The sequence below is a fragment of the Mustela nigripes genome, chromosome 3 (genome assembly GCF_022355385.1).
Source record: "Mustela nigripes isolate SB6536 chromosome 3, MUSNIG.SB6536, whole genome shotgun sequence".
Lineage (NCBI taxonomy): Eukaryota > Metazoa > Chordata > Mammalia > Carnivora > Mustelidae > Mustela > Mustela nigripes.
In genome coordinates, this window is record NC_081559.1 from 121,405,472 (window position 1) to 121,432,684 (window position 27,213).

A 27,213-nucleotide genomic window follows, 5' to 3' on the forward strand; every position below is an offset into this window, starting at 1 on the left:
TGAGATAATGCAAAATAAATACATATATGCTAATAAGTACTTTACTCAACTTTGACAGATAGTAAAATTCTTTTTTCATGTTGATTCCTCTCACTGTAGTCCCCAGAAACTTGGTTTACACAGAATGCCAGGGAAGGCTGATCAATGCTACTGTGCCACTATACACACACACCCCTCAAATATGAAAAAATAATTTTTACTAGGATCTGAGTTTGCATTGCTTTATTAGCAGATCTAGATAAAGTTATCAAATTAAATATAAGAAGATGAAGAATTTTCATATAAATGATTGTTAACTAGAAAGAAGTTTCCAAACACAAGAATTTTTGCAAACATGGAGAAAGTGCTAGAGAGAACTTAGCAATTTTTGAAAGATTTCCTCCATGGTTTGATACCACAATAGATGGTGCAAAAATGAAAGCTGGAGCAAGAGAAAAATGCTGGTGGACCTAAGTGACATCATTAAAGAAAAAGAGAAACACAAATCATCTAGTTTGCAGAGTGGCTTTATTGATCATTGGTATATCTTCTTTGGAGAAATGTCTATTTAAACACATCATTAATTTTCAGTTAAATTTTGTTTTATTTTGTTAGTTGTAAGAACTCTTTACATATTCTGGATATAATTCTTTAACTCTGTATATGTGATTTACAATATTTTCTTCTGTTTTGGGGTTATCTTTTCACTTTCTTGATCAGGTTTTTTGAAAATCAATGTTTTTCATTTTGCTGAAGTCCAGTTTACCTGTGTTTTTCTTTTGTCCCTCATGCTTTCGTTGTTGTATGTAAGAAGGCCTTGCCTAAATCAGGATCACAAAGATTTACCCCTACATTTTCTTCTAATGGTTTTGTAGTTTCATCTCTCACATATATGGCTAAATTCATTTTGAGTTCGTTTTTTATGTGGTGTGAGGTAGAAATTCAACTTAATTTTTCCACCTCTAGTTAGCCCTTTTTCCAGCACCATTTGTTGAAAAGACAATTCCTTCCTCTGTTGAATTATGTTGGCAACTTCTCAAAAATCAATTGATCGTAAATATATGGATTTATTCACAGATTCTCGGTTCTATTCTGTTATCTATATGTCTACCCTTATGTCAGTACCACAATATTAATTACTGTGAATTTATAATAAGTTTTAATAAGTTGTATTAAGTTATAATAAATTTTAAAAGTTTTAAAAACTTTTAAAATTGAGAAACATGAATCTTCCAACTTTGTTCTTCTTTTTATGAGATTTTTTTTTTTTAAATTGACAGCTCTCTAGTATTCTTTCCCCAAAGTGCCAGCTGCCGATCGGATTGAATTAGATTTCACAGGGGTTTTTGCAATACAGGGAATTCACCAGCAAATTACTCTTAAAGAGGGAAAATCAATCATTTGGAGCAGAGATAAGCTGAAGGCAAGGCAGCCTTGGATTGATCCCGTCTGTGCAGGCGTGTGTGGAATTCAGCAGATAACCTGGGGAGAGGAGGAGGGGGAGGCTCGCAGAGAGAGGGCTGGAGGGGGGGAGGAGGGAGGGGGGAGGAGGGAGGGGGCAACAGGAGGGGTGATGGAAGAGGAGGGAAAACAAAGGAGAAATGGAAAAGAGACCAGGGGGAGAAAGAGCAAGGAGAGAAGGGAAGAGCGGGACAAGGGAAGAGTGGAGGAAAAGATGAAGGAACACATCTGGATATGCTGGGTTCCTTCCCATGTCATAGGTGAATTTTAAAATCAACCTATCAATTTCTGCAAAAAAAAAAAAAAGAAGCTGAAAGAAAATAAAAAAGGAAGGTGAGATGTTGATAGGGATTGTGTCTGTTTTGTATACCAATTCTGGAGGCTTGGGGTCATTTTACAAAAGGAAAGGTTTCCAGTTCATAACCCCCATAATACACATCTACGTCTTTACCTCTGTGACCCAGCAAGGCCTACTTGAGAATTAGGTATCCCTTGAGAGAAAGGTATTATGTTCTACGTTTTTGCATTCTGTTTAATAATCTTTATTTATAAGGCACTTTACAAATGTGAAGTACCATGTTAGAAGACAACTCTTGGCTTAATCACTAGATGATTAATTACTTCATTAGAAAAATCAATTTAATCCTACATGATATCAACTAAGGTGTAATAATCCTGGTCTTCAGTTTGGGTATGAGTTTAGCACACATTTCTAGCCACAAAGCTGACTGCTGCTGAAATGACCTTTCAAAAAACCTGCTTAGATTAAGTGGACCACCTGCCTCTGTATTGCATAGCCCAGGTACTAGTCCCTGTCACATTAGTCATGTCACAACATGACTAATTCAGAATTTTACAAAACGATCTATTCCCTTTGTCATTATATCCTAAACAATATATCTCTTTTATCATTTCTTTCCATTTTGATTTAGGATTAAGTTTGAATTAAGAGCTCATTGCTGCCTGTAGGGGGCAGTCATAACATACCTAGACATTCAAAAATAGGAGGCTCTACCTGGAATAGAACACTAGCAGATAAACTGCTGATCCACAAAACAGATAATCCTTTTGCTTCAGATAGTGTAACTTTCCAGGGAGGTCCCCAACTGACTGACAGATGGCCCAGCATCAGCCGAACGAAGAGAAATAGAGTGGACCGGGGCCAGTGTTGTTAAAATCAGGCTGCAGGATTCATTTGGAACTTTATTGTAAAAACATGCCCAGCCCTTCCCAAGACAACCAAGAGTGCCTCCAGAAACATTTCTCCAGGCCATCTGCATGGAAGCAATTCCTGCCCCTGCCTAGGGCTGAGGGATATAAAGCAAACATTCACCAAACCGTGGAAAATGAAGGCAGCACCAAGGTCAAGGTAAGATGATTTCCACAATCCATGACCCTTACTTGACAAAGAAAAGGTTTATGCAAAAAGAATATAAAACCATAAGGAAGCTTTCATAGTATTGTTCCTCTGTCTTATTGAGGATTTATCAAAATATTTTCAAGCCAACCCCAAGAGAAAAACTAGAACCTTGATAATAATTATCAGTTCTGTCCAGTTTTCTCCAACCTAAACGGTTTCTCTTGTCCAGACAAATGCTTATGTATTGTTTGTTTGCTTGCTTGCTTCAGGAGGTAATGTTTTAAAAAGCAGGAGACATAGTCATGGATTTTTCTGACTATTGATGTTCTGCAGCTATTGTGGCTCAGATGTTTTTCTCTGAAATAAAAATTATATCCCTTATAGTAATGAAAGAAAAATTATAGATTGCTTTCTACAAAAATTGCTCAAGGGAAAAACTGATAAAATAATACAAGAACATAAGAACATTAAGAAGCTAAGGGATGCTTTTCCTAAATTCATAGTTTCCTGTGGTGAATTTTCTAAGCATGAATTTCTACCAATAGATAACATTATTTCCTGAAGAGTGACAATGTCCCTGCTCAGTGTAGTATCTTTGCAGTTTAAGTCTGTAAATCCTCTTAACTATGAATAGAATCATCTCTAAAAGGTTATTCAGAGTGGAGGGGGATGGGCATGTGTTAATGCCTACCAATAATCAGACCTCAGAATTATACACTGCAATCATATTACAGCAAACCTATCTAAATACTTTAAGACCAAAAAAAAAAAAAAAAATTTGATCTGTCCTTGTGCCATGGCTCATATCCTGATAATAATCATGATTTATTGTCAGACATCTTATTTTAACCAATTGGTACAGGAAGAAGAAAAATGTAGAAAGGTACTGACCTTCAGTTTTGAGCTTTCAGACAGATGTGAACAAATAATATGCGATAATCCACAGCTCCTATTATCACCTGAGCACTAGGTCTTTAGGAAACTACAACGAAATGGATACACTGGCTGGAAGTCCTTAATTAACAGGCATCTATACCTAAATGTATGGAACCCATGCAAAAGAGATTTCTGAAAGGTGGAATTTAGAGCTACTCTGAGGAAACAGAGAGCAAAAACAACATAGGTATGCTTTATGTGTGCATATATATATATTATGTGTACACGCATATCATTTCAAAGTTCTAACTGTATCGAGGGGTATGCTTTAGACAGAATCATGGGCAAATACACTGGGAAAGTTTTTAGAATCAGCGGTATATCTTCCCACACCATCCTGGAATTAAATGCACTACCAGCACCGGGCAATCCAACCTGTAATCTTGACCTCACTCACCTAAGTAAACAAGTTCCAGCCTGTACAACAGCAGGTTCGAGCAGTCAGGAGTGATCGATTTGGGTTGCTACTGACCTCGCCACTCAATTTTGCCTCCTCAAAAAATTCTTTTTATTTTGCATCTGATATAGATACACATATAGGTGAACATGTTCCTCTTCTACATATATAAGGATAGTAGAACTCAATTCATTTTTATTCTACAAAAAGCACAGCGTCCTTAATATTTGCAAAACCTGGGCTAGGTTTCGAGAAAGAGGAAGATATCCTCCTTCCTCTTTGCGGACTTATAATATATTGGGAAAGACAAACATATCAACATATTATCAAATTATCATATTATCGGCATGACTCATGTCAATAGTAGATTATATCTATGTGATTACATTGTTTTGATCAGGAAAGCAATAAGAAATAGAGATGATATATGACTGATACGGAGTAAAACAACTGAAAATGGCCTAATGAAAGAGTGAGAGAGATGAAATTTAAGAGAGAAGTGAAATAATGTCTAGAAATATAGAAAAGTAGACAGGGAGAGCATGAGCTAGAATGTGTCTAGATGTCCAGAAGCCAGTGATAAAAACTTTCAAAAATCCTCCACCTAAGCCTCACACATTATATAAATATTAGCTCAAAATGCATCATGGACTTATAAAATGTACAACTGTAAGTAAAATTATAAAACTTTTAGGAAAAAAATTTTAAATCTTTGTGAGCTAAAGCTAAGTAGAGTTCTTAGACACCAAAAGTATAGTCTATATAGGAAAAATTAGTAAGTTGAACCTCAAAACATCAAAAATAAACTTTTGCTTTGCCAAGAACCCTGTTAAGAGGATTAAAAAGACAAACTACAGACTTTGAGAAAATAGTTACAAACCCTTATCTGACAAAGGTCTTATATTTAGAATATATCAAGAATCACAAAACTCAAGAATAAAATAACAAAAAATCCAACTAGAATATGGGCAAAGAAAATGAACAAGTATTCCATCCAAGAGCATATACAGATGGCAAATAAATACATGAAAATATAGTCAGCATCAAAGCCATTAGGAAAACACAAAGTAAAAGCCCAATAAAGCATCACTACACACCTATCAGAATAGCTAAAATGAAAACCAGTGAGTGGTGCTTTGGTGGCTCAGTTGGTTAAGCATCTGACTCTTGATCCCAGCTCAGGTCTTGATCTCAAGGTCATGAGTTCAAACACTGCATTGGGCTCCACTTAAAAAAACAAATTTGACAAAAACCTAGTGTTGGCAAGGATATAGAGAAACTAGATCACCCATACATTCCTAGTAAGAATGCACAATGGTACAACCTGTCAGGGAAACAATTTGGCAGTGTCTTACAAAACCAAACATGCAAGGATCCTAGGGCCCAGCCACTTCACAATTGGGCATTTAGCCCAGAGAAATGAGAACCCACATTCACACAAAATCTGTACACCAATATTCACAGCATCTTCCTTCACAACAACCAAAACAGAAACAACCCAAAAGTCCTTCAAGGGACAAATGAAGGACTGTGGTGCATCCATACTATGAAATACTATGAAGCAACAAAAAAGAATCAACTGTTGATATACAGAAGAAATGAAATATTGATACATGTCCCTTGGATAAATCTCAAGGGAATGATACAGAGTGAAAGTCAAATACTATGTGATTCCATTTATATAACATTCTTGATATAAAATTATAGAAATTGAAAACAGATTTGTGTTGCCAAAGATTAGGATACAGAGAAGGTGGTGGATGTTACTACACAGGGGTAGAATGGGGAACTTCGTGGTGGTGGGATAGTCCTTTATCTTGATTTCAGTGATGGCTACACAAATGTAGATATGTGAGAAAATTCCTTAGAATTACACACATACACACGAGTGCTTGTAAAACTTGGGAAATCTAAACAAGCTCTATGAATTGTACCAATGTCAGTGTCCTGGGTCTGATACTCTACAAAAGCCATGCAGCTTCTATTAGAAAAACTGAGCACTAGGTGCCTGGGAACACTTTGCACGTTCTCTTTTGGAACTTACTATGAATCTCTAATTATCTCAAAATAAACAGTTAAAAGAAAACAAAGGCAGTTAGACTGATGATACCAGCACAGTATTGCCTACATTTATTGTTGTGGTTCTTCAATTGTTCTTTCATTTGGGTCCTTAAGCAATTTCACTGGGTCAGTAGCCGCGGTGTCATTAGACCTGTTTTAGAGATGAGAAAACAGGCTTGGAAATAGTGTTGGTTACATGTGTGAAATCATCTGAGTGGGGATTTGAACCTAGTGTTTTGTTTTGTTTGGTACTGGTTTTATTACTAATTCAATAGCTTCTGATAGTGATTTAGAAAGTAGGCTATAATTTCATAGGCTTGAAGCCAACGTTCTTAATAGTGTTTTCCCTGTGCATTCAGCCCGAAGTGCCCCAACATGGGCCACTAATTTACTACAAAATAAATTAACACCCCCACACCCATCTCCAGCAGAATTTTTTTTCTCCATCAGGACTTTTGCTTCCTTTCATTTAGGACAAGGAGTGCAAGTGGGAGACAGGGTATCCCCTGGGCCAATCACTCTTCCTAAGTGACAGACATGAGAGAGAAAACATTAAAGCCACACTGACAAGAGGTCAAATCCCTCTATCGATAGAGACTGATATGTATGTGTCAATGCATTCTTCTTCAGTAATAAACATGGTCAGAGCTTAGACAAGAAAGTTGTTCCCACAAAATCATTTTTTTTTTTAAACCTGGAGATTAAGAGTCTCATTGTCTACGGACTAAGCCAGCCAGACGCCCCTCCAAAAAGCAATTTTTTGTATCATTCTACCATCAGTGCACCTCTAAGAGCACAGGCTTCTAACTGCTCACCTGTTCCAGACACGTGATTCCTTGAGCAGCTGATCAAAGCACTTGTTTTAAGATGTTATATGCTGGGGCGCCTGGGTGGCTCAGTGGGTTAAGCCGCTGCCTTCGGCTCAGGTCATGATCTCGGGGTCCTGGGATCGAGTCCCGCATCGGGCTCTCTGCTCAGCAGGGAGCCTGCTTCCCTCTCTCTCTCTCTCTGCCTGCCTCTCCATCTACTTGTGATTTCTCTCTGTCAAATAAATAAATAAAATCTTAAAAAAAAAAAAAAAGATGTTATATGCTAAAAGGAGAAAAATCAATGTCAAGGCCCCAAAAGGTAGCTACAAAGACAATGGACTTTTGTCCATTGTCCATTTTTATCCAAAAGGATTTTTAAAAAAGAAGGAAAAAAATCTTAGTAAAAAGGAATTGTGTTTCTGGTATCCAATACTTTAACATTAATGTATTCAGAAGAGAAAATTTGTCTTCCCACCATTTGTGAGTTAAGTTCAATAAGAAGGACAAATTTTGTTCTTGTTTTTTAAGGCCCTCTGAAAAGAACTCTGTAGTAACTAGTTTAACACCTGAGATGTTGACAAACCTCTTCAGAAAAAGTTTCACTTGGAAGTTCATTGTGATTATATCTCCCACAGTTAGCAGGCAAATATTAATTGGCAATCCTCCCATACCTGCTGTAGGGTGTTCTAGATGAGGCAAAAAAGGAGTATAGTTATCTTTTATTATTAATAATATTATTGTTGTTGTTAATTTTTTTGTTTCTTAAGTTCCACCTGTGAGTGAAATCATACGGTATCTTTCTCTGACTTATTTCGTTTAGCACAATACTTCTTGACTTCCAAAGTACAGTGGTTGGGGCCACAGAGAGTCCTAATTATACAAGGGCAGGACACTACCACTTCAGTGGAAAACCCACATAGTGTTTCTCTTCTTACCTTATAATTTTCCAAATCACTAAGTAACTGAAGACAATTGATTTATGGCAAGAGAGCTTTAAAGAAAAAATAGTTATGTCCCAAGGATTACTCATAACCAAGTGTCACGGCAGCCCCATGCCTGTATCACTGTCGGGAAATTCTGCCTACTGAGTCAGAATGTTTCCTGCTGCTACAGGCAGCTTTGGCTCTGGGCTGGCATTGACTGTACCACCATGGCATACTCCTGTAGAAAATAGAGGGAGAATTTTAATTAATATATACCTGTGTTATATTCAAGAAGATGTTGCATTTCTGAAGTTAGAGAGGTGTCACCAAAAAAAGTAAGTCTTAATGGAGATAAGACAATTAGTCATTGATTTAAAAAGGGAGGGAGGGGGATTTAACAGCTGATTGGATGCCACAAAAATTAAGGTCAAAATAGAAAAATATATTTAAGAAAGTCGGTTACAGGGTGCGTGGGTGGCTCAGTCACTAAGCGTCTGCCTTTGGCTCAGGTCATGATCCCAGGTCATGATCTCAGGACATGATCCTAGGATCCAGCCCCGCATAAGGCTCCCTGATCACTGGGAAGCCAGCTTCTCCCTCTCCAGCTCCCCCTGCTTGTGTTCCCTCTCTCACTGTCTTTCTCTCTCATAAATAAATAAAATCTTAAAAAAGAGAGAGAAGAAAAGAAAGTTGATCACAACACGGAGGAGAAAGATAAAACTAAAATTATGAAGACATAATAGAGAGGAAGGTCATATCTTGGAAACTCACTTTAGGGACATAAAGGAAACAGATAAAAGTGGGATCTGAGTAGGTGAAAGAGCAATAATCAAGTTTTCTTTAAACATAATTTTATATTCCCAATGTAATAAAGATTTCAGACAATAATCTAATAAAACATACAGTATTATAAGCAAATTTAATGGAAATAGAACTAACCCTAGAAATACCCTCATAGTATGTTCAATTTTAAAAAATTAAGGCATTTCAGTAAATATCCAGAGGGAGAAAAAATAAGGTTACCTAAAAGGAAACAAGAAGGATCTTCACCTTATAGTCCTCTGACTAAATAACTGAAAATAATTGAATTATAGCAAGAGAGCTTTAAAGAACACATTTTTACATCCCAAGAATTATTCATAAGCCAGTGTCATTCATGCCCTAACTCAAGAGAAAGACATTTAAGATATGCAAGTGTACAGATTATGACACAGCCACACTTCCGGGAAAAGTCACATGAAAATATGTTTCAGAGCAATGAAAAATAAGGAAGCCACAGGTAGGAAGGATTGATGGTAATTATTGAAACAGTCACTCAGATGGAGATATTTGATGTAAAAAGGAACTGCAAAATGTGATTATTCTTTAAAAGTTGAGTTATATTCTAAAAAGAATGGAGAAATGAAATGAATGAGGGACGAGTCTTACCGCTCCAAATTAAACTCACAGACACGAAGAGAGGAAGAGAGAAAAGGAAAAACAACTGCCCTACTCATCCTGTCCAGTAAAAGGAAGTCAGAAGAAACTGTGGTTCTGCTTTTTTTTTTTTTTTAAGTCCCAAAGAGGCAAGTGGAAATGCTTTCAGAGGAAATGACATATGACCTTCGACTTCCTTTAAAATAACAGGGGATCTGGGGAGTAAGGAGAAGTAAGAGATGAAGCAGAATGGGCAATATGTTGATATTGAGTGATGGATATGAGAGTTGATGAGTGTATTTGCTCTGGGTTTTTTTTTTTTTTTGAAAATTAACATAATAAAAAGACTTTTTTTAAATCTCAGACTGGAGCTTAGATTTTACCCTTTGAAATTAAACAACAAATAGATACCCAAGTACATAAGTACAATTTACCCATTTATCTCTTTATTACCACAGTAGGAGCTGTTAGCACACACTTCACACGGTCACTGGATAGCACAACTGATCTTGACCTTTCAGAAAAATCTTTAAAAATGGCAAAAGATCCTAAGAAAAAAATCATAATAAGTAAAAAGTAAAAATAAAATAAAAGTGGCAAAAGATCCTGTCTAGAAGCATTAAAAACATACTGTGAAATTCCTGCTTGGCCTCATTATGCAGTTCAGGCTTTTTTTCATAAATCTGATAATGCTCAGATGTTTAATTAATGATTAGGAAAAAATAGGTGTCTCAGTCTCATTTCCCCTTTTCAAAAGATCTCGTAAAAATCATGTTGTTGGCTTTCAAAATCAAATCAGCAGCCAGCTGTTTTAGTCAAAAGAGCATGTGACTCTTGATCTCAGGGTTGTGAGTTCGAGCCCCACATTGGGTGTAGAGATTACAAAGAAAATAAATAAACTTTAAAAAAAAAAAATCAAGCCAGCCTTCACAAAACTGTAAAATCACTGCAAATATCTCTGGAAATTTACATTAAATTTTGCCTTCTTGGAAGGCGAAGATGTAGATGAACTTCACTGGAAGCCTCTTTTTTTTTTTTTAACGTCTTAAATTTTTTTTTTTTCAGTGTTCCCAGATTCATTGTTTATGCACCGCACCACTGGGAGCCTCTGACAGGAAACTTGTTGTCATAGGTTCTATACGAACCATCTATTTCCACTCTGTGGGCAAAAGCAATTCAGATTAGGCTTGTAATGTGGAAGTTTATTTTAGAAATGTCCACAGACTGGCTTCATAGTTACTGCATATAAAATGACTGAAAAAAGAAATTTTAAAATGAAGTACACAGGCTGACAGATAATATTTAGTTTAAAATGTGCAGTGACTATTGGAATATATTTCAAATATTCAAGAATGGAACCCAGATTGCAGACTACATAAGTAATTTAATTTGACACCAGTGATGTAACCAGATATGTTTTCCCATAAGAATATATTGTGCTCACATAATGTTGAATTCTCAGCCTTAAAAATTCTAAGGATTCATTTTCAAGTGATAGAGCATTCCACGGATTCTTATCTGCAATAATACTCAAATATCGTAAGCATAATCTCAACACATTTTGGTAACTGCCTGTTCAAACCGTCTATGACCAGAAGATAAAAGGAAACAGCAGGAAGGCAGGAGTCTGGCCGTTCAGAAACCTGAGGCTAGGAGTCCATGGAAGGTGCTAGAAAGACAGCTCAGCACCAAAAACCAGACTCGCATCACTGCCTCTCCATGTTCTCATTTCCAGTTCCCAAGAGAGAGAATCTGGCCCAGTATAAGTCTGGTATCCACTCCTGGATCAATCTGTTCTGGCCCTTCTATAGGCTGAGAGACCATCTTAGAGGAGCTGACCAGCATGTTTTGAGAGACTGCAACTTTGAACCAGCATATGGCCTCCCAAAGTAACGATGACACTCGAAGGAAATAGTGCTAATTTAGGCGTTTGAAATCTGGCATTTTTGTATCTATCACTTGCAGGGTTTATAATCACATTTCAGAGATAAATCCACACATCTCCTCCATTTATCCTCAATTTAGCAAAGATCTGTGGGCAGGCCCCAAAGTAACTGAAGTCTAGAATCACCAGACAAACCCCCACCTTCACCAGACATGGGGGACTGTGAGGCTTTTGTGTGATCCTCTGTGCTCCCTCCAGTCAGTGCGGGTCATCCAGTAATCCAGAGACACAGCTAAATGAATATTTTTTTAAAGATTTTATTTATGTATTTGACAGAGAGAAAGAGAGAGAGAGAGAGAGAGGGAGAAACAGACTTCCCACTGAGCAGGGAGCCCATCATGGGGCTCAATCCCAGAACCCTGGGATCATGACCTGAGCAGAAGGTAGATGCTTAAAGAATGAGCCACCCAGGTGTCCCTCCATGAATATTTTTACCTATAAACTGTTATTAAAGGTTGCCTGAGGTTGTGAAAGAATAGTTGAGCAGAAATGACCAAATAGAATGAATAAAACGTTACTAGAAAGAAATGATCAAACATCTGATATTATCAGTTTCACACATTTCTGCATTCCATGATAAATCTGTTCTCTCTGTTTCTGCAAGTTAGACTGGACCCCATTTCTTTAAGACTTTTTTCTGACAATTTTCCCAGAATATCACATGTTCAAAGCGAATATTTTTTGAAGTTTTCAGTTGAAGTGAGAGCTGTACTACCAGCAGCATTATCCAAGGAACACATGCACTTAATTACATAGATAATTCTGTTACAGAACTCATTTGATAGATTGAAAGACAGGCATATGATTAGCAAATAAAAGCCAGCAATTATGGCTTCCTTTTTTCATGTTTGTCTTCTCTTTTAAAATAGAGGCCAACTAACTATTTTTAACAACTTGCTGGTACCATTAAGGTCAGTAAGCTTCACCTTTGCAAAAGTGGCAATTTTAGAAAAGAAAAGCAGGCAACTTCCATCATGTGTTGGCCCCTGAGGGAGTCCAGGCTTTGGGGGACCAATGATTGTCTTCTATTTTTCACAACATTTGAGATGGGCAAGTTGAAGATCCAGATGGTATGAGGGACGGAAAGCAAAAGAAGGTCTCTCAGGCACCGTGTCCATTAGCATGGACCAGCCTGAGAAGTCACAGAAGTTTGCAACCCTCGCTGTTTCCCCTGCCTCTCATCCTAGACCCTTCCCCCACAATTCCAGGAATCCCCAAGGCACTTCATTGTCTCATTCTGGCCCAGTCTCTCTTATTAGGAAAAAAAATAAAGTCCAAATTCTTTTGCACTTAGATGTAAAGGAATTCTTAGATTGTTCCTACTCACAAAATCTACAGGGAATGGTAATATTAGATCCACAAGAATGACCTTGCAGTAGTGTAATGTGGTATATGTGGAAGCTGAGCAGAAGACAGACCTGGTGTTTGGGGCTATTTCTGGTCCTTCGTCAGAAGCCACACTCCAGCCTGGTCCAAATCCCAGCTGCATCTGGCACCGGCTTCTGCTCTTGATTATAGAGAAGCCCAGCATTCCAGGCATCCTCTGGCACTTTCAAAGCCTCCTCCTTTTCTGTGCAGTCTTGGCCAAAGGCCAGGTTATAACTCTGCTTGCTCATCCATCAGAAATGAATTGGTTTTTAGATACATGAAACCACAAAGAAGAGAGGGAAAAAATGGATACCTTTGGGTTTTAGAAAATCAGAGCAGCAGAGGGCTCATGACATTTTCATATTTGCATGGAGTCAAGATTCAGTGTTCAGCAGCATCCTTACCTCATGGCACATAACCCTTCACCTCATGCCCAGACATTTTGAGGCACCCAGGAGAGAGATGGGCTTTTCTGTCCTAATACTTTGTAACAGTAAGGCCTAAGGGAGTGAAAGAACAGTAAATGCTGACACCTGGAGGGCATTGCAGTATTGCAGGATCTCAAGCCAGTGAAGCTTGAGGCTCAGATGTAAGGGACAGAAATCTGATTCCTTGAAGACATCCTTTATCCTAGCTGAAGCTCAGTCGTGTGCATCTTTTTGGTTATGCAGGTGCAAACCAGGCAATAGGATGACATAAAAGCAATGTCTTTGTACTGTCCAGAACTGGTTTTTTAATTCAGGTCCAAGTCAGGTTTAATTCTCTTTGTCTTGGTTTTATCGTCTATGAAATCAAGACAATAATACCTCTCGCAAGTAATTTTATTAGTTTTTTTTTAATCAGATACTTTGACTTTTAAAAAACAATCTGCACCCATGGGTCCAGGCTTCCCATTGGTCCTGCGCTGCTGTCCTGGGGAACCCATGCTTGTTTGGTACCCAGTTTCCCCCAAAACAGTTAATCTAATTATTCCCATCTACAGGTAGAGCCTCACTCATATTGGGCACATCTAAAAGCCCAGTCAATACTGGTTTGCTAACTGATTAGTAGTAGAAGAAATGTATTATTTTCCTACTTTATTCCCACCACGTGGGTAAAATACTGAGTTTCTCTACCCCTTTAAGCTAAGATTGTTATTAGAATCTTTATTCAGCCAAATGTCTCAAGTGCCATGAAGGAAATTAATGATAGTTGTGGATTCTGGATGGTCTCAAAATATGAAATTTCAAGTCTGTGCCAACTTCCAGCTTCCTCAAGAAAAATACCCCTTTTAAAATGCAAAGCAAAGCAATCCAATTCAGTGGTGTCCAACTCAAAGAAATCAGTGAGAGCTAACAAGTTTCCCAGCAGCCAAGCCAGAGGAAAGAGAAAGCCTTAGTACAGGGCCCTGTGCAGCCTGGGTGAGACTCACACAAAGCCTGGTTTATTAGGAACCACTGGAAAAGCTACAAAGCTCATGCTGCCTTCCTGAGCCCTGTCACAAATTTCCACTTTGGACCGAACAATGTCTCCCCTTGTTCTTGCCATCTTGCTTGTTGATTTTTGTGCTCCACCAGTGTGAAATTGGTGGATCCGGCCTGGGACCATGGGGACAAATGGAAGACAGGCTCCTCTAGGAAGACCTGCCTGTGTTCCCTTTCACATCACACCTTCTCTGAACAGGCATTTTAATAAACCTTATACCTAGGAGGCTTGCACGTAGAATTGTGGCAACTTCTACCCTGCTCTCTTGTCTGTTGCAATTAAGATTTGAAGTATGTTGTTTAGAAGTTAAAAATCATGTTTTAAAAAAATATTTTTATTATAGCACCTGGATGGCTCAGTCAGTTGAGTGTCTGCCTTCAGCTCAGGTCATGATCCCGGGGAGCCTGCTTCTCCCTCTATCCCTCCCCCTACTCATGCTTCCCGTCTCTCAAATAAATAAATGAAATCTTTTTTAAAAAATGTTCTTATTACAATAAATGTCAAATATACATAAAAGCAGAGAAAATTGCATAGTAAATAATAGCATAATAGAACCTGATTGACACATTACCAGCTTCAACAATTACCAACTCCAGATCACATCATGTTTAAGTTCATTCATTTACAACTATTGATTGAACACACATTATGTCTCAGTACTGCTTTAGATTTTTCTGAGACACAGGTCTGTATAAGGGCAAAGTCCTGACCCTCACAAACTATTACAATTCAGTGCAGGAAATGCTGTGACAAGAGAAAGAATATGGGCAGCTAGCCCAACCTGGGAGAGCTTCCTGGAGGAAATGGCATCTAAGCTGAGACTTGAAGGCTAAGTAAGAGATGGCCTTAGGATAAAAGAGGAGAAGCAGATTAGGAATGGGTAATGATTCAGCAGAAGGAGAATTTATAAAAAGAGCCAGGAATGAACATGAACAAGGGGATTTTTAGGAACCGAGGAACCTTAATATGATTGGAGCTTGAAGTACAAAGAGTGAGAAAGAGTACAAATCGAATCATAAAAGGTCTGCATGCTGTATTAGGGCCTAAAGAGAAATGAGGAGCCAGTGATTGGAGCCAGGGGAAGTGGGGAGTGGGTAATGTGATCACACTTGCCTTTTTTTTTTTTTTTTTTAAAGATTTTATTTATTTATTTGTCAGAGAGAGAGCGAGCGAGAGCACAGGCAGACAGAGAGGCAGGCAGAGTCAGAGGGAGAAGCAGGCTCCCTGCAGAGCAAGGAGCCCGATGTGGGACTCGATCCCAGGATGCTGGGATCATGACCTGAGCCGAAGGCAGCTGCCTAACCAACTGAGCCACCCAGGCGTCCCTCACACTTGCCTTTTAGAAAGATCCCTCCTTCTGCAGGGTGGGGAACAGGTTAGAGGGGACCTAAGTGCTGCACAGGCTCCAAGGTGGGAAACTGTTTAGGAGAATGCTGTAATTTAATTAAGTGAGCTGGGGAAGTCGCAGAGGGGATGTTGTTAAGTGCTTGCCTGGGGAGGTACGCTGGGCTCCAGAGCTCCCTGGGGATTCTGCTCTGCTTCTCTTCTCTAAGGTATAGGGTTAGTGTGTGTGTGAGTGTGTGTGTGAGTGTGTGTGCCTCCTCCTTTGGGGAGGGAATCCCAAGAGAGGAAAATGGAAAGTGATTACGTATAGGAGAATGAGTCCCACAATGAACCCAGAAATCAGCTCTTTGGAAGCCCTAGAGACCATCTTCACTAAATCTGCCTGGGCGGGAAAGGAACAGTTTCCCTGGGCAGGAAGGGAAAAGCCCAAGTGAGCACACACTTACCCTAAGTCACAAGGGATATGGCTGGTAGGGCTTCCGTCTCCTGACTCCGCCACCCCTTCCTCCATCTGCATCTGTGGCTTTTCCACTGCTCTGATTTTATCCGCCTTCTCCCTTCTCCCCTCCACCACCAGGCACCCCGGGGGAGCAACAGAACCCCTGAAAAATGTTAGCATTCAAATGGAAGCAGTGCTGGAAACTTCTGTAGACAGACAACATAAGAAAAAGAAGACTTCTGATTATGCGAGCAGCCCCGTCCCCTGCATCTCTCACGCTTACATTGTTCAAGATTTTGTTTGCTTCCACCAGCTCTTAGGATTTCAATGGCAGGGTTTTTCATTTCTCATAGTCACTGACACCAATCCTTGAAAAGCCTTAGGATGAAATATTACAATAGGAATCCTTGGTGACCTGTTCCATATCTTCTTAAGAGAAACTGCATGTGATCTGAAAAACAAATGTTTGATTTACAATTATATCGGACTCTGCCAATCACTGTGCAAAGCTTGGCTGCACTAAGACTAGAAGCTTTCTTGAAAAAAATAAATAATTAAATAGGAACTTTATAAATTATACAGAGTTTCAACTATATTGTATTTCATTTCAGAATAACAATATTCTGCACTCCAAGGATTTAACTTACCAAAGGTGTCTGACACCTGGGAGGCAGGTTCTCCCAGAAACTTCACTCTGGTGTGTATTCTTCAGTATCTAAAATTTTAGGGACTTCTCTGTTGGTGCTTGAAATACTGTTCTTTAGCTTTAGGTAAATTGGGCTATTATAAAGCTATATAGCCCTTTTAGGATCTCAGAGAAGTAGAGAATGAGCAGCCATGTGATCGATGGACCCAAAGCCTGTAGAGTTGAAGTCGTGAATTCAATCTCCAGTGGTAGTTTGGAAGCATGGAATTCTCATTACTTGCTGGGTGTGAGAAGGAAGGGAAATTGGAATTTTAGTTTAAGAGAAAGAAAGTGGTCGAAGGTACTTTACATTTAGCTGCCATCGGAGGCATTCGGAGATATGGATCAACATTGTTGCTGTCCTTGATGACTGCCACTGTCAATCCTCATTACTGACATCAGTAAATAATGACCAAGTCTCCTGGATGTGGTTCAAGAAGCACCCGTCAGGAAGCACCAGTCTGTAGCCCAGTTCCGCTCCTTGCCAGCCTAACAGATATCATCTGAGCTCACTGGTCTGTAGCTTCCTGACCAAAGAGCAATGAGGAAGGGGGTGGTGAGTAGAGAGATGCATGTATGAGAACATTTTGTAAGTGTTTGCACATCAGGGTAAAATATGTAAAAAATATGATGCAAGGAAGTATGCAAAATATAGGAGGGATTTTGTTGGAGCACAGCTTACTATACTTCAGGAATAGCTTGCTTGGAGATATATATATATATATATATATATATATATATACACTCACACACATACATATATATATGCATATATATTTTTTTAATTGTAAGAATGCATGATTTTTAAAAATATGGTAGTTTGGACAAATGCAATTTTTATAGAGCTGGAGATCCCAGAAAAAGATCACTAAAATTTCAAAAATTAATTTTGAATTTTTCTTTTTAATTTTATATTTTACATAATAACTCCCTTCCTGATCTCTAGAGGTATAGAATATTATAGAAGAAAGAGCACAGATTTTAGTTCATTTTAGTCTTAGTTTAGTTTAGTTTTCTTTACCTTCTCAGCCTTTTTAATGATCTAACAGATAAGAAAAATGGAGGAGAAGGCCCATATGGATCTTAAAATCTTAAGACTTTGGGACATGGGCCTTTTTAAATTCTTACCATTTAAAAATGTCCTGGCTAACTTGTATTTTTGAATTGGAATATTCAAAATCAGACTTGTCCAGTCTTACATTTGTCATCTAATACAATTGCTGTGGTCACCCCTACATAGGCAGATGGGCCTTCCCACCCATACAACCCCAATTTGATTCTCTTGTCCAGACCAATGAGGCCACATAAATACCAAGAGGGCATAGAGAGATGTATTACTCCCATAACGAGGCCCTCTGAGGAGAGCAAGTCAGGTTGCTTGCTAACCGGTCCAAAAATGGCTGAAGAGAACAGAAGGAGGAGAGGGGCTTAGAATTTTATGGTGGGGCTGGAACTGAGGGTTCTCCTCTGCAAGAGTCACGACCTCCATCACTTGAACTCCCTGCACGTGCCAAAAGAGAAAGCATCGAGGCTGTCCTATCAGTTTTTCCGAATATGAGGCAGAAAGAAAAGGAGAGTAGTGGGGACTGAAAGTTGTCAGCAGTCAAGCATTTAAGAAAGAAACAAAGAAACAAAGAAAGAAAAGGAGCCAAGTCTTTATTACAGACTCTATTACAAAAATACAGAGCATTACAGTGTAGACAATATAGTTAGTCTCCATCTGGCCAGTCTCCAGCCTCTACTCCCTGATCCACCGAAGGCAACCACTCTTCAGTCTTAGCAGCTTCTTTGTATCCTCCTAGAGATAGTACACATATATACAAATATATGTACATGGGGGTGCACGCGTGCACGCACACACACACACACACACACACAGGATTGGTTCCTTTTGGGAACAATCAAAGGGTAGAAACTTCATAGTCCAAGGTTTGTTTAAATTCCTTCAAACTTGATCTATTATTTTCTGTATGAGTGTCTTTGACCCAGTTATTTCACTTGAGTCTCAATGTAGTCTTCTGTAAAATGGAGAGGACATGAATAACTGCCTGCAGGTTACAAAGAGAAATAAATGACATGACATCTAACCAGAGTCTGAAACGTGACAAATGATGTCCCTTTTGTCTTATTTTCTTCTACTTCTCTAGCTGTTCCCTTTCAGTCTCATTTAAAAAATTTCTCTCCCTTTACTGACTCTGAAAAATTGGAAGTTCCCTAAGTTTTCATCTTTGGTCCTTTTCTCTTCTCACTGGACTCATTCTCCGTGGCTAATCTGGGCAGCGTCAAAGGTTCTAAGACAGCTTATGGATTGGTGACTCCACTCAGGCTCTGTCTCCTGCAGTCCACACATGAACTTACAAAAGTCTACTGACCATGCAGATTTACATGTCTAGCAGGCACTTCAAAATTAACAATTGTCTTCACTTTTGCCCAAACTCTTCTTCTCCTAGGTTCTCTATCGCAGTAAAAACGGGTACCATCGTCCACCCGGTTTTGATCTAGCAATTTGGGAGGCAGAACCCTTGACCTTGCTCTTGTCCTCATTTCACACGTCTAATCAATTCCCACATTTCATTCTCACTATTCAAAGTTATCTCTTGATCTATTAATTTAGTTATCTCTACTCTATTTAACATTAACCTAAATCAAGTCATTACCATCTCCCCAAAAATTATTGGAACACCATGTTCCCTCATCCCTCTTTCCAGTCATGCTTGCCTCTAAGTAACATCATAGGACAGAGAGATTCTTTCTAAAATACAAACCTGATCCTATTAACTCCCTGATTAAGTTTTGTCAGTGGTTCCCCATTTCCATCTGGATGTGGTTCAAACTCCTTAAATTGATTCAATCTTATTCTATCTTTTCATCTTTTTCTTAGAATCTTACCCAATTCCAATAGCTTTAAATACCATTTTATGCTAATGACTCCTAAATGTACATCTCTCCTGGACTCCCACCCAGACCTCTACCCTGAGCTCAAGCCTCTTTTACAACAACCTATTTAGCAGCTCCATTTGAATGACTTATAGGCATCTACAAAATATGTTTACCAGGATTTTTTTTTTGAAGATTTTATTTATTTATTTGACAGAGATCACAAGTAGGCAGAGAGGCAGACAGAGAGAGGAATGGAAGCAGGCTCACTGCTGAGCAGAGAGCCCAACTTGGGGCTTGATCCCAGGACCCTGAGATCATGACCTGAGCTGAAGACAGAGGCTTTAACCCACTGAGCCACCCAGGTACCCCGTCAAGGAAGATCATTTTCTTCCTTGATTTCCCTCCTCGTCTTCCTCATTTCATCAAGCCACCCACCCAGCTGCTCATCTCAAAACACCTGGGTAAGATCTTTGATTCCCTTTTTCTCAGCCTGCACATCCAATCTACCTGAAGTGCAATTAATTCTCTCTAAAACATATCTCAGTCTGTCCATTTCTCTGTATTTTATCCCCATTACTGTCCAAGTCATCAACTTTTCCCACATGGACCATTGCAAAGTCTCCTGTTTTCACTATTTCCAAGCGTGTCCCCTTCCAATTCACTTCAATACAAAGCATCAAAAGAGTCTTTTAAAAACATAAATCAGATCTTGTCACTTTCTTGCTTAAAACATTTCAGTGACTTCTGATTGCTTTTAAAATAAAATCCAAAATCCTTGCCATGACTTACTTGTCCTATTCAGTCTACATAGATTCTTACTACCCCCTCCTTCACCACACTGTAAGAACAGATCATTTTCTTCCTCACTCACTTTGACTCCAGAGCCTCTAGAGCAGCCTGATACTGAAGAGACACATGATAAATATTTGCTGAAAGGATGAAGAAATGACTGGCATGCAAGACCTTTCTTGGACCCTCCTTTAGCTATTCTCCTTCTACCTCTACGTATCACAAGCTGTGTCCCCCTACATTCTAGAATAGAATGGGAGATGGCAGTATCTATCTTGAAAGCACGTTTAGCTGAGGGAAGCAAAAATCAAAGCGAGGGAACCCCAAGAGATTCTGGCAGAATCAGGTGATTTACTCAGCTGCTTTTCCCAACGGGGTGGACATTCTCAGGCTCCTCTGAGCTCACACCTTGAAGAGTTTTTAATGTTTTCTTGAACTGTGGGAAATTATAAATAATATAAATAAATTACTATTTTAACCAGTTTTTAATGTATCATTCAGAGACATAAAATGCATTCAGAAGGCTGTAGGACCATCACCACTATTTCTATAACTCTTCCTTCAACCCATACACTCTGCATCCATCAAATAGTAATTTCCCATTCTCTCCCCCCAGCCCCTGGTAATCACTATTCTACTTTCTATCTGCATGAATTTGCCTATTTGGGGTACCTCAGATAAGTGGAATCATATAATATTTGTCCTTTTGTGTCCAGCTTCTTTCACTTAGCAAGTTTTTGAGGTTTCCATGTTGTAGCATGTACCAGAATTCCATTCCTTTTTATGAGTGGTTAATATTTGAGCTTGTTTTTGCATTCATTTGTCCCAAAAAATACTCATTGAGCACTTTAAGGACTGAGCACTATTCTAGACCCTACTGACATAGCAATAAACAAAAAAGAAAAAGTTGCTACTTTTGTCATATAAAGAAGTAAATACGTAGTATGCCAAATAGTAAAAAGTGCTGTGCAAAATCAGTATTGCAAGAGTAGCTGCACAAGTGGAAGAGATCTTCGTGGTAGGACAGGGCCATTCATGTTGTGCACTGAGGACTAATATAAGGACTTTGGTTTGTACTCTGAAATAAGAAGCCAATAGAAAGTCTGAAGTTAAAGAGTGACATAGCCTGACCTGCATTTTTAAGAAAAATCCTGTCTTCAATATTAAGGGGAAATAAAGCAAAAGGGAAGTAGAAATACCAACTAGGAAGAAAATTCAATAGTCCAGGTTAATGATGATAAGAACTGTACCAGAGAGTATTAGTCAAGGTTCTCTAAAGAACTAGAACCTACAGGACATGTACATGATCGACAGATGATGAGACAGAGAGAGAGAGAAGGAAGTGGGGAGGGGAAGGAAAGAGGGATAGGGAAAGGAGAGAGAGATTCAGCTAAGGAATTGACTCATTCAGGAGTGTTGGCTGGCAAGTCTCAAATCCAAATCCGTAGGGCAAACCAGCAGGTTGGAAATTCAGGTGAGACTTGATATTTCATCCTTGATCTAAAATCTGCAGGGTATATCAACAGGCTGAAAACCGAGGCAGGGTTTCTATGTTTTCATCCTATAGCCAGATTTCTTTGGAGGGAGAATCTATTCTATGCCTCTTTTTCATTTCTGGCCATTTGCTGGCAATCTTTGGCATTCACTGGCTTGTGGATTCTTCACCTCCATCTCTGCTTTTATTTTTACATGGCATTCTCTTGGTGCATGTGTCTGTGTCCAAATTTCTCCTTTTTAGAAGGACTCCAGTCATATGGGATTGGGGCCCATGCTATTCTAACATGACTTACCTAATTATACGGACTATCATCCTATTTTGAAAGAGGCCATATTCTGAAGTCCTGGGGGTTAGGACTTCAACATATGATTTTGGGGGAGACCCAATTCAGTCAATAACACAGAGAGATAGCTGTGAATATAAGCAGGGATACCCCAGTGTTTTTGAACTGAACAAAGTGATCGAGTTACCATTCACTGAAATGGAGGAAAGTCTGCAAGAGAAAATCAAAAGTTCAGTGTTGCATATAATTCAAACGAATATATGTATATATATTCAAATAAAGACCCAACTCCTATCTTAAGCTCCTCACTCAGTTACCACCACCAGCAGGAAGGCAGAGGGCCCAGTTATCTCTGAAAGGAGACAACCGTCAGTGTTTCCCTTTTCCAGACATACATGTCACCTAAGTAGCCCTTATTGCTGGTCCCCTCCACTTCCATTCCTAGTCACACCTTCCCCACTATCAATGCTCATTATGTAACATCTACTTATATAAGTCCTAGGCATAGATCCACTTAAAAAGGTATTAAAAGAATGGATGAAATCAAAACGAATTATGAGATATTCTTTTTAACAGTTGTACTTTCACTAAGAACATCAAGATTTGAAATGAACCCTAATAGAAACATGTTATTAATAGTTTGGTTGGCCTCAAACTAATATTAATCTGTGACTCTAATATCCATGATCTGTCTATTATATCTTGCCATTTTCCAATCTGCTTTATAGTCAGCACAGGCAAAGACTTGCCAGTGGAGTTTTAAATCACTGCCAATTGGATTCTTATATCCAAGTGAAGGAATTGTTTCTCCAAATAATGGAAAATTAAAACGTATAATATACCTAGACCAAAGTAAACAGAATTTTTTAAGAGTCCAGGGTGGAAAAAAATAGATCCTTTCATAAAATTAAATCTAAATTCAAATTCCATTCTGTGATTTTAATTCTAAAAGCTCTGAGAAATTTTTGGTTAAAAGTATTTAATCCTCTGGTACACTGAAAAGAAACTTAAAAAATAAAGATTTTTTTAAAAAAGTATTTAATCCTGCCCTGGATGCTTCTTCTATGAAAGACTATTGAGGGGTGAATGAAAATTTTCAAATTTGCCTTTTTAAAGGCATGAGATTTTTCTGTACATTTGGGTGTGGTGGGTTTTTTTCCCTCTCTGCATGGTTCAGTAGACAATCTGATTCATTAAGTAGTGGATATTCGATCTTTATAAAGTATTCCCTAAGTCTTCTGGATCCTTACGGAGCAGTGCTTTCAGGAATACAGATTCCAAGATGATTCTGTTTTGTGGCCAATATTACTGAAATCCTCAGTCATCTAGAATCTGGCCTAGAAGGAAGACAAGGATCTCTGGAGCACTGCGGGTAGGTGAAGGTCTTTCCTCAGATAACTTTTCTCAGATCAAATTTTGTGGTACATTGATAGTCCCAGAGCTCTGTCCTTGCCAGGAGGGCCAGAGGAAGTCAGATTTCAGCACTCTGCCCTTCTCATGCTTCAGATCCCTGCTTGTTAGGGAAGCCTGTAGCCCCTGCCCAGACTTGCTCTGACTGCAGAGTGTGTCCAGACAGCAGCCAGAATTGGAGAGTAGGCTGCTGATCCTGAAAGAAAAGACCAGTCTAGGGAAGGGTAAAAGCTGAATGTCTCCAAAGGAGCAGTGGAGCCGGGACGTTGTGCTTCTGAGGCTGAGTTTGAGACTTTTATTCTGTCTGAACATTTCCACTATTTTCCTCACAAGCGTCTCTGTCCTGAAGCAAAGGACCGAAGCGAAATGCCTAATGAAGCGTGCCCGGGAGAAGGGGCGTGCAAAAGACTTGGGAGGGAAGAAGAGAGAAGGGTCAGGTTACCGCTTCACATACTCGCAAGAAACCATTTGAAAATACGAGCTGGAGACGAAAATTCGGGGACCCAAGGAAGTTCCCTGAAGCTTCCTTCGGGGCCGTAGGAGTGCGGCGTGCGGCCCAGAAGTATGCCTGCTACTCATTTTCAGGGATTTAAGCTTTGCTCAAGCCGTGGAATGAAGGCTGTTTGGGAAGGGTCGCCGGTGGGTTTAGTTAAGCTCTGGGTCGCCAGGGGCTGAACCAGTTCTTTCTCGACTTCCTCTGCATGGGGTCCTTGAGGCCTCGGTGCTCGCATCCCCTTAGGTTTTGCAGCCATCCAGCAGCGCACTAGGGGCAGGCGCGGCGGCGGCAGCTGGCAGGTGCGCACGAAGTTAGCTGCGAACCGCCCCAGCCCAGCTGCCCGAGGCATTCGAGCTCTATTGAAGCCGGCGAAGCACACACACCGACCCCAGAGCAAAGGCCTGGTCCCCTGCCCTCCTCCCCGACGAGACGAAAGCTGGGCGCCAAGGCCGGCTCTGAGCGTTTTCCAAATCTCTCCTTTCCTCCCCGCCTCGAGTGATCTGTTGGCACTTCTCCAGAAGCCTCCCGGGGCTCTCAGGGCCATTCCCTAAAATAAACACGTGGTGCCAGAAAGCCGGGGAGGGGAGAGAAGCATCTGAACTGGGAGAATGAAAATACTAGGAGAAAGACTCCATTCTCCAGGAAAAGGTATAAGGGAAGCGAAACTGTGTGAACTTACTCGGAAATGCAAACCAAGCTCCACTCTTTCCCCGAGCGCATACAAACGACCGAAAGACAAATCCGCCAACACGTTCGGCGGCTTCCCAGAAAGGGCCTCTTGAAAGAGAATGGGTTGCTAGGTTTCCTCCATCCCTCCCAACAGTCGCTTCCCCCAAGACTTCCACCGCCTAAAGAAAAACATGCCGGGTCTGGCAACTGCTGATCTGGGGAACTTAGCCAAGCCCACGGAGGCCGCCCTCGGCGTCTCCCGCCTTCAGGACCCTGGAGAGCGGCCGCTGCGCCCTTGGGACTCCCGCCCCGCTCGCCCAGCCCCGTTCAGCGCCTAGCCACCCTGTCACTTTTATTAGCTGCTTCCCGCCTCCACCTTCAATCTTCTTGGCAACCGCCACTCTTGTTTTTCACAAACAGATTAAATTGTCTTTTTGTTTTACTTGAGGGAGCTGTTTGGATTGGCTGAGTTAGGTTCTGAATTGTAGCTTCTCTGAAGGTTAGTGGACCAAGAAGCTCTAAGAGCTCAAAAATGAGAGCCTGACAAAGCAGGTGACCTTAAGAAGCCACTGAGTTCAATCCCTTTACTCTATAAATGAAGCAGATAAATTAAAAGAATAAAGAGACTTTCCCAAGGTTAGTTGTGGAGTTAGTTGCAAGGCTCAGCCTAGAACCCCGGGCTTCTGACTTTTAAATTAATGCTTCCCTCTACTTTCAAAGAAAATAATAATGATTTTACCTTTACACTGGCAGTTTAGATATCCTAAACAACAAGTGGAAGGTGTAAAGCCCTGTGTTCCTGAGAATAAGATGGACACACAGAGTGCAGAAAGGGGCCCTGCATAGTGCACACTCATGAGACCCAACACAGTCCTGGAAACCCACCCACACCAACCAGCACAACCCAGGTCAAATCAGCCAGTCCCTTCTTCCACCCAGCCTACGTCTGGGATTGCTCAGTCTTCTGACACTAATCGATTCTCTCCTAAGCACTTCCCACACTGGAACCTAGTAACCAAGTCCAACTTCAGTGACTTGGCAGGGAGAGCTCTAGGCACTTTAGGGGGTGGGGAAGGTCCAGAGGGAAAGCGGGAGAAGAGCAAGAGTTGCAAAAGTGAACTAGATGTTCATTCACTAGAAAATCCTAAGAAGGATGACTACAGATACTTTTATATACTGCATCTCACATTTAAGGTGCATTTGAACTCCCTGGGAATATTAACATTCAGATTCTGACGCTAAAGTTCAGGATCGGGTCCCAGATTCTGTATTTCTAACAAGCTCCTGGTTGTCATTGAAGCTGCTGGTCCAAAAACCACAATGAGTGCAGAGTTAGAAAGGGGGAGAGGAGAAGAGGGTAAAGGAGAGAAAGGAGAGGAGAACCCAACCAAAGGCCTTTCCTTTTGCTCTCACCTACCTTCTCTTGCACCCCCAAAGTACAGCCTCAAAATGCTGCAGTAAATGATACTAAATACACATTTTCTTCAGTCTGTAGCTAGACCCAACAGTAATGGTGTGTTGCTTTTGTTTCTCTCCCCTTACCTCCTGCCCTTCCTGCCGCCGGCCCTGCACAGCTCCCAGACTCGCCCGCTGCCCCGAAGCTGCTCGGTCTCCTTTTTAGCAAGCTCTCTGGCCTCGCGCGATGCTTCTCTCATCTTCTCCGGCGACTCCCTCCTGGGGGTCCCCAGTGGCGCCCGGACTTCTCCCTACGGCTTCTCGCTTTCTCCCTACCAGCTGGGCTCTCACGGGGGTACGGGGAGCGACCGGGCCGCCTCTTGCTCCTTCTGGGGTCAGTTCTGACACTGCCCAGCCGACCCCCAGGGGGACGCCCGCCCAGAGAAGAGGACGCCTGCGCTGGGCAGAGCTCGCCCATGCCCGTAAGTATAGTTGTCTCCAAAACCCCCCACCCCCCCCACCCCCCGCCTCACCCAGGCACCAGCATCCCCTGCTCTTCCCTAACCTCGACTGACCCACTCCATGCCAGGCCAGCAGGGCGCCAGCCCGCAGAGGCTAGGGCGGAAGGGGGCAGGGGAAAGGGCAGAGAGTTTTGGTGGGAAGGGCAAGAGAGGCTACAGCTAGTTCAAGGAAAAGGCGCCAGCGCCTCGCCTCACACCCCCTTTCCGCAGGAGACCCTCGAAGCTACTTTTTCCTGGACCATTTCCTTCCAGTGTCAATGGAAACTGTGGGAGCGGGAGGGAGTCCTCGCCCTTCCTGAGTCTGCTTCTCAAACTCTGGTTCCCAATGGTGTAGTTCAACCCCCTTCTTACAAGCCTCCCCCTCGACGCGCCACCGCCCCCTCCTCGCGCTCCCACTCCCATGCCCTCTCAGCGTCTGCAGGCTCTGGAGGCCTGGGAGGAAATGACGTGATGTTATTTTTGTGTCAGGTCAGCTTCCAGCTTCAGTTTAGCCCTCTAAGCTCCCGCGCCGGGCTCAGGCGGTCGGTTTGAGTCTTGCTCTCGAGGGTACACGGCGGGGTCTATAGGGACACGCAGTGCTCTGTGCCCGCGGAGCTGGGAGGCAGCGTTTTTCCCTCTCTTTACCCCTGCACTTCGGAGCCTCTGGGGACGGAGGGCAGCTGCCAAAAGTCTCAGCGGGATCCGA

At 40.9% G+C, this 27,213-nt stretch overlaps 1 protein-coding gene and 1 long non-coding RNA gene across 3 annotated transcripts in view; one reads left to right on the forward strand and one right to left on the reverse strand.

The window, feature by feature from the left end:
* Nucleotides 1–2,641: 2,641 nt before the first annotated feature.
* The window catches only part of RGS20 (regulator of G protein signaling 20), a 78,830-nt gene continuing 54,258 nt past the window's right edge, over nt 2,642–27,213 (forward strand). Inside the window, exons 1-2 of one of the 2 annotated variants that reach the window (XM_059394578.1) lie at nt 2,642–2,809; nt 26,187–26,489. In XM_059394578.1, coding sequence (XP_059250561.1) covers nt 2,657–2,809; nt 26,187–26,489 — 456 coding nt within the window. In that variant the 5' untranslated portion in view covers nt 2,642–2,656. Of the gene's footprint in view, nt 2,810–26,154; nt 26,490–27,213 lie in introns of both variants that reach the window. The other variant, XM_059394583.1, reaches the window with a different exon arrangement.
* On the reverse strand, nt 7,897–26,244 carry LOC132014016 (uncharacterized). The gene is made up of 4 exons (XR_009403183.1): nt 26,155–26,244; nt 16,550–16,828; nt 15,910–16,353; nt 7,897–8,164 (listed from the first exon to the last, which is right to left on the reverse strand). It is a non-coding gene; the product is annotated as an uncharacterized LOC132014016 (long non-coding RNA).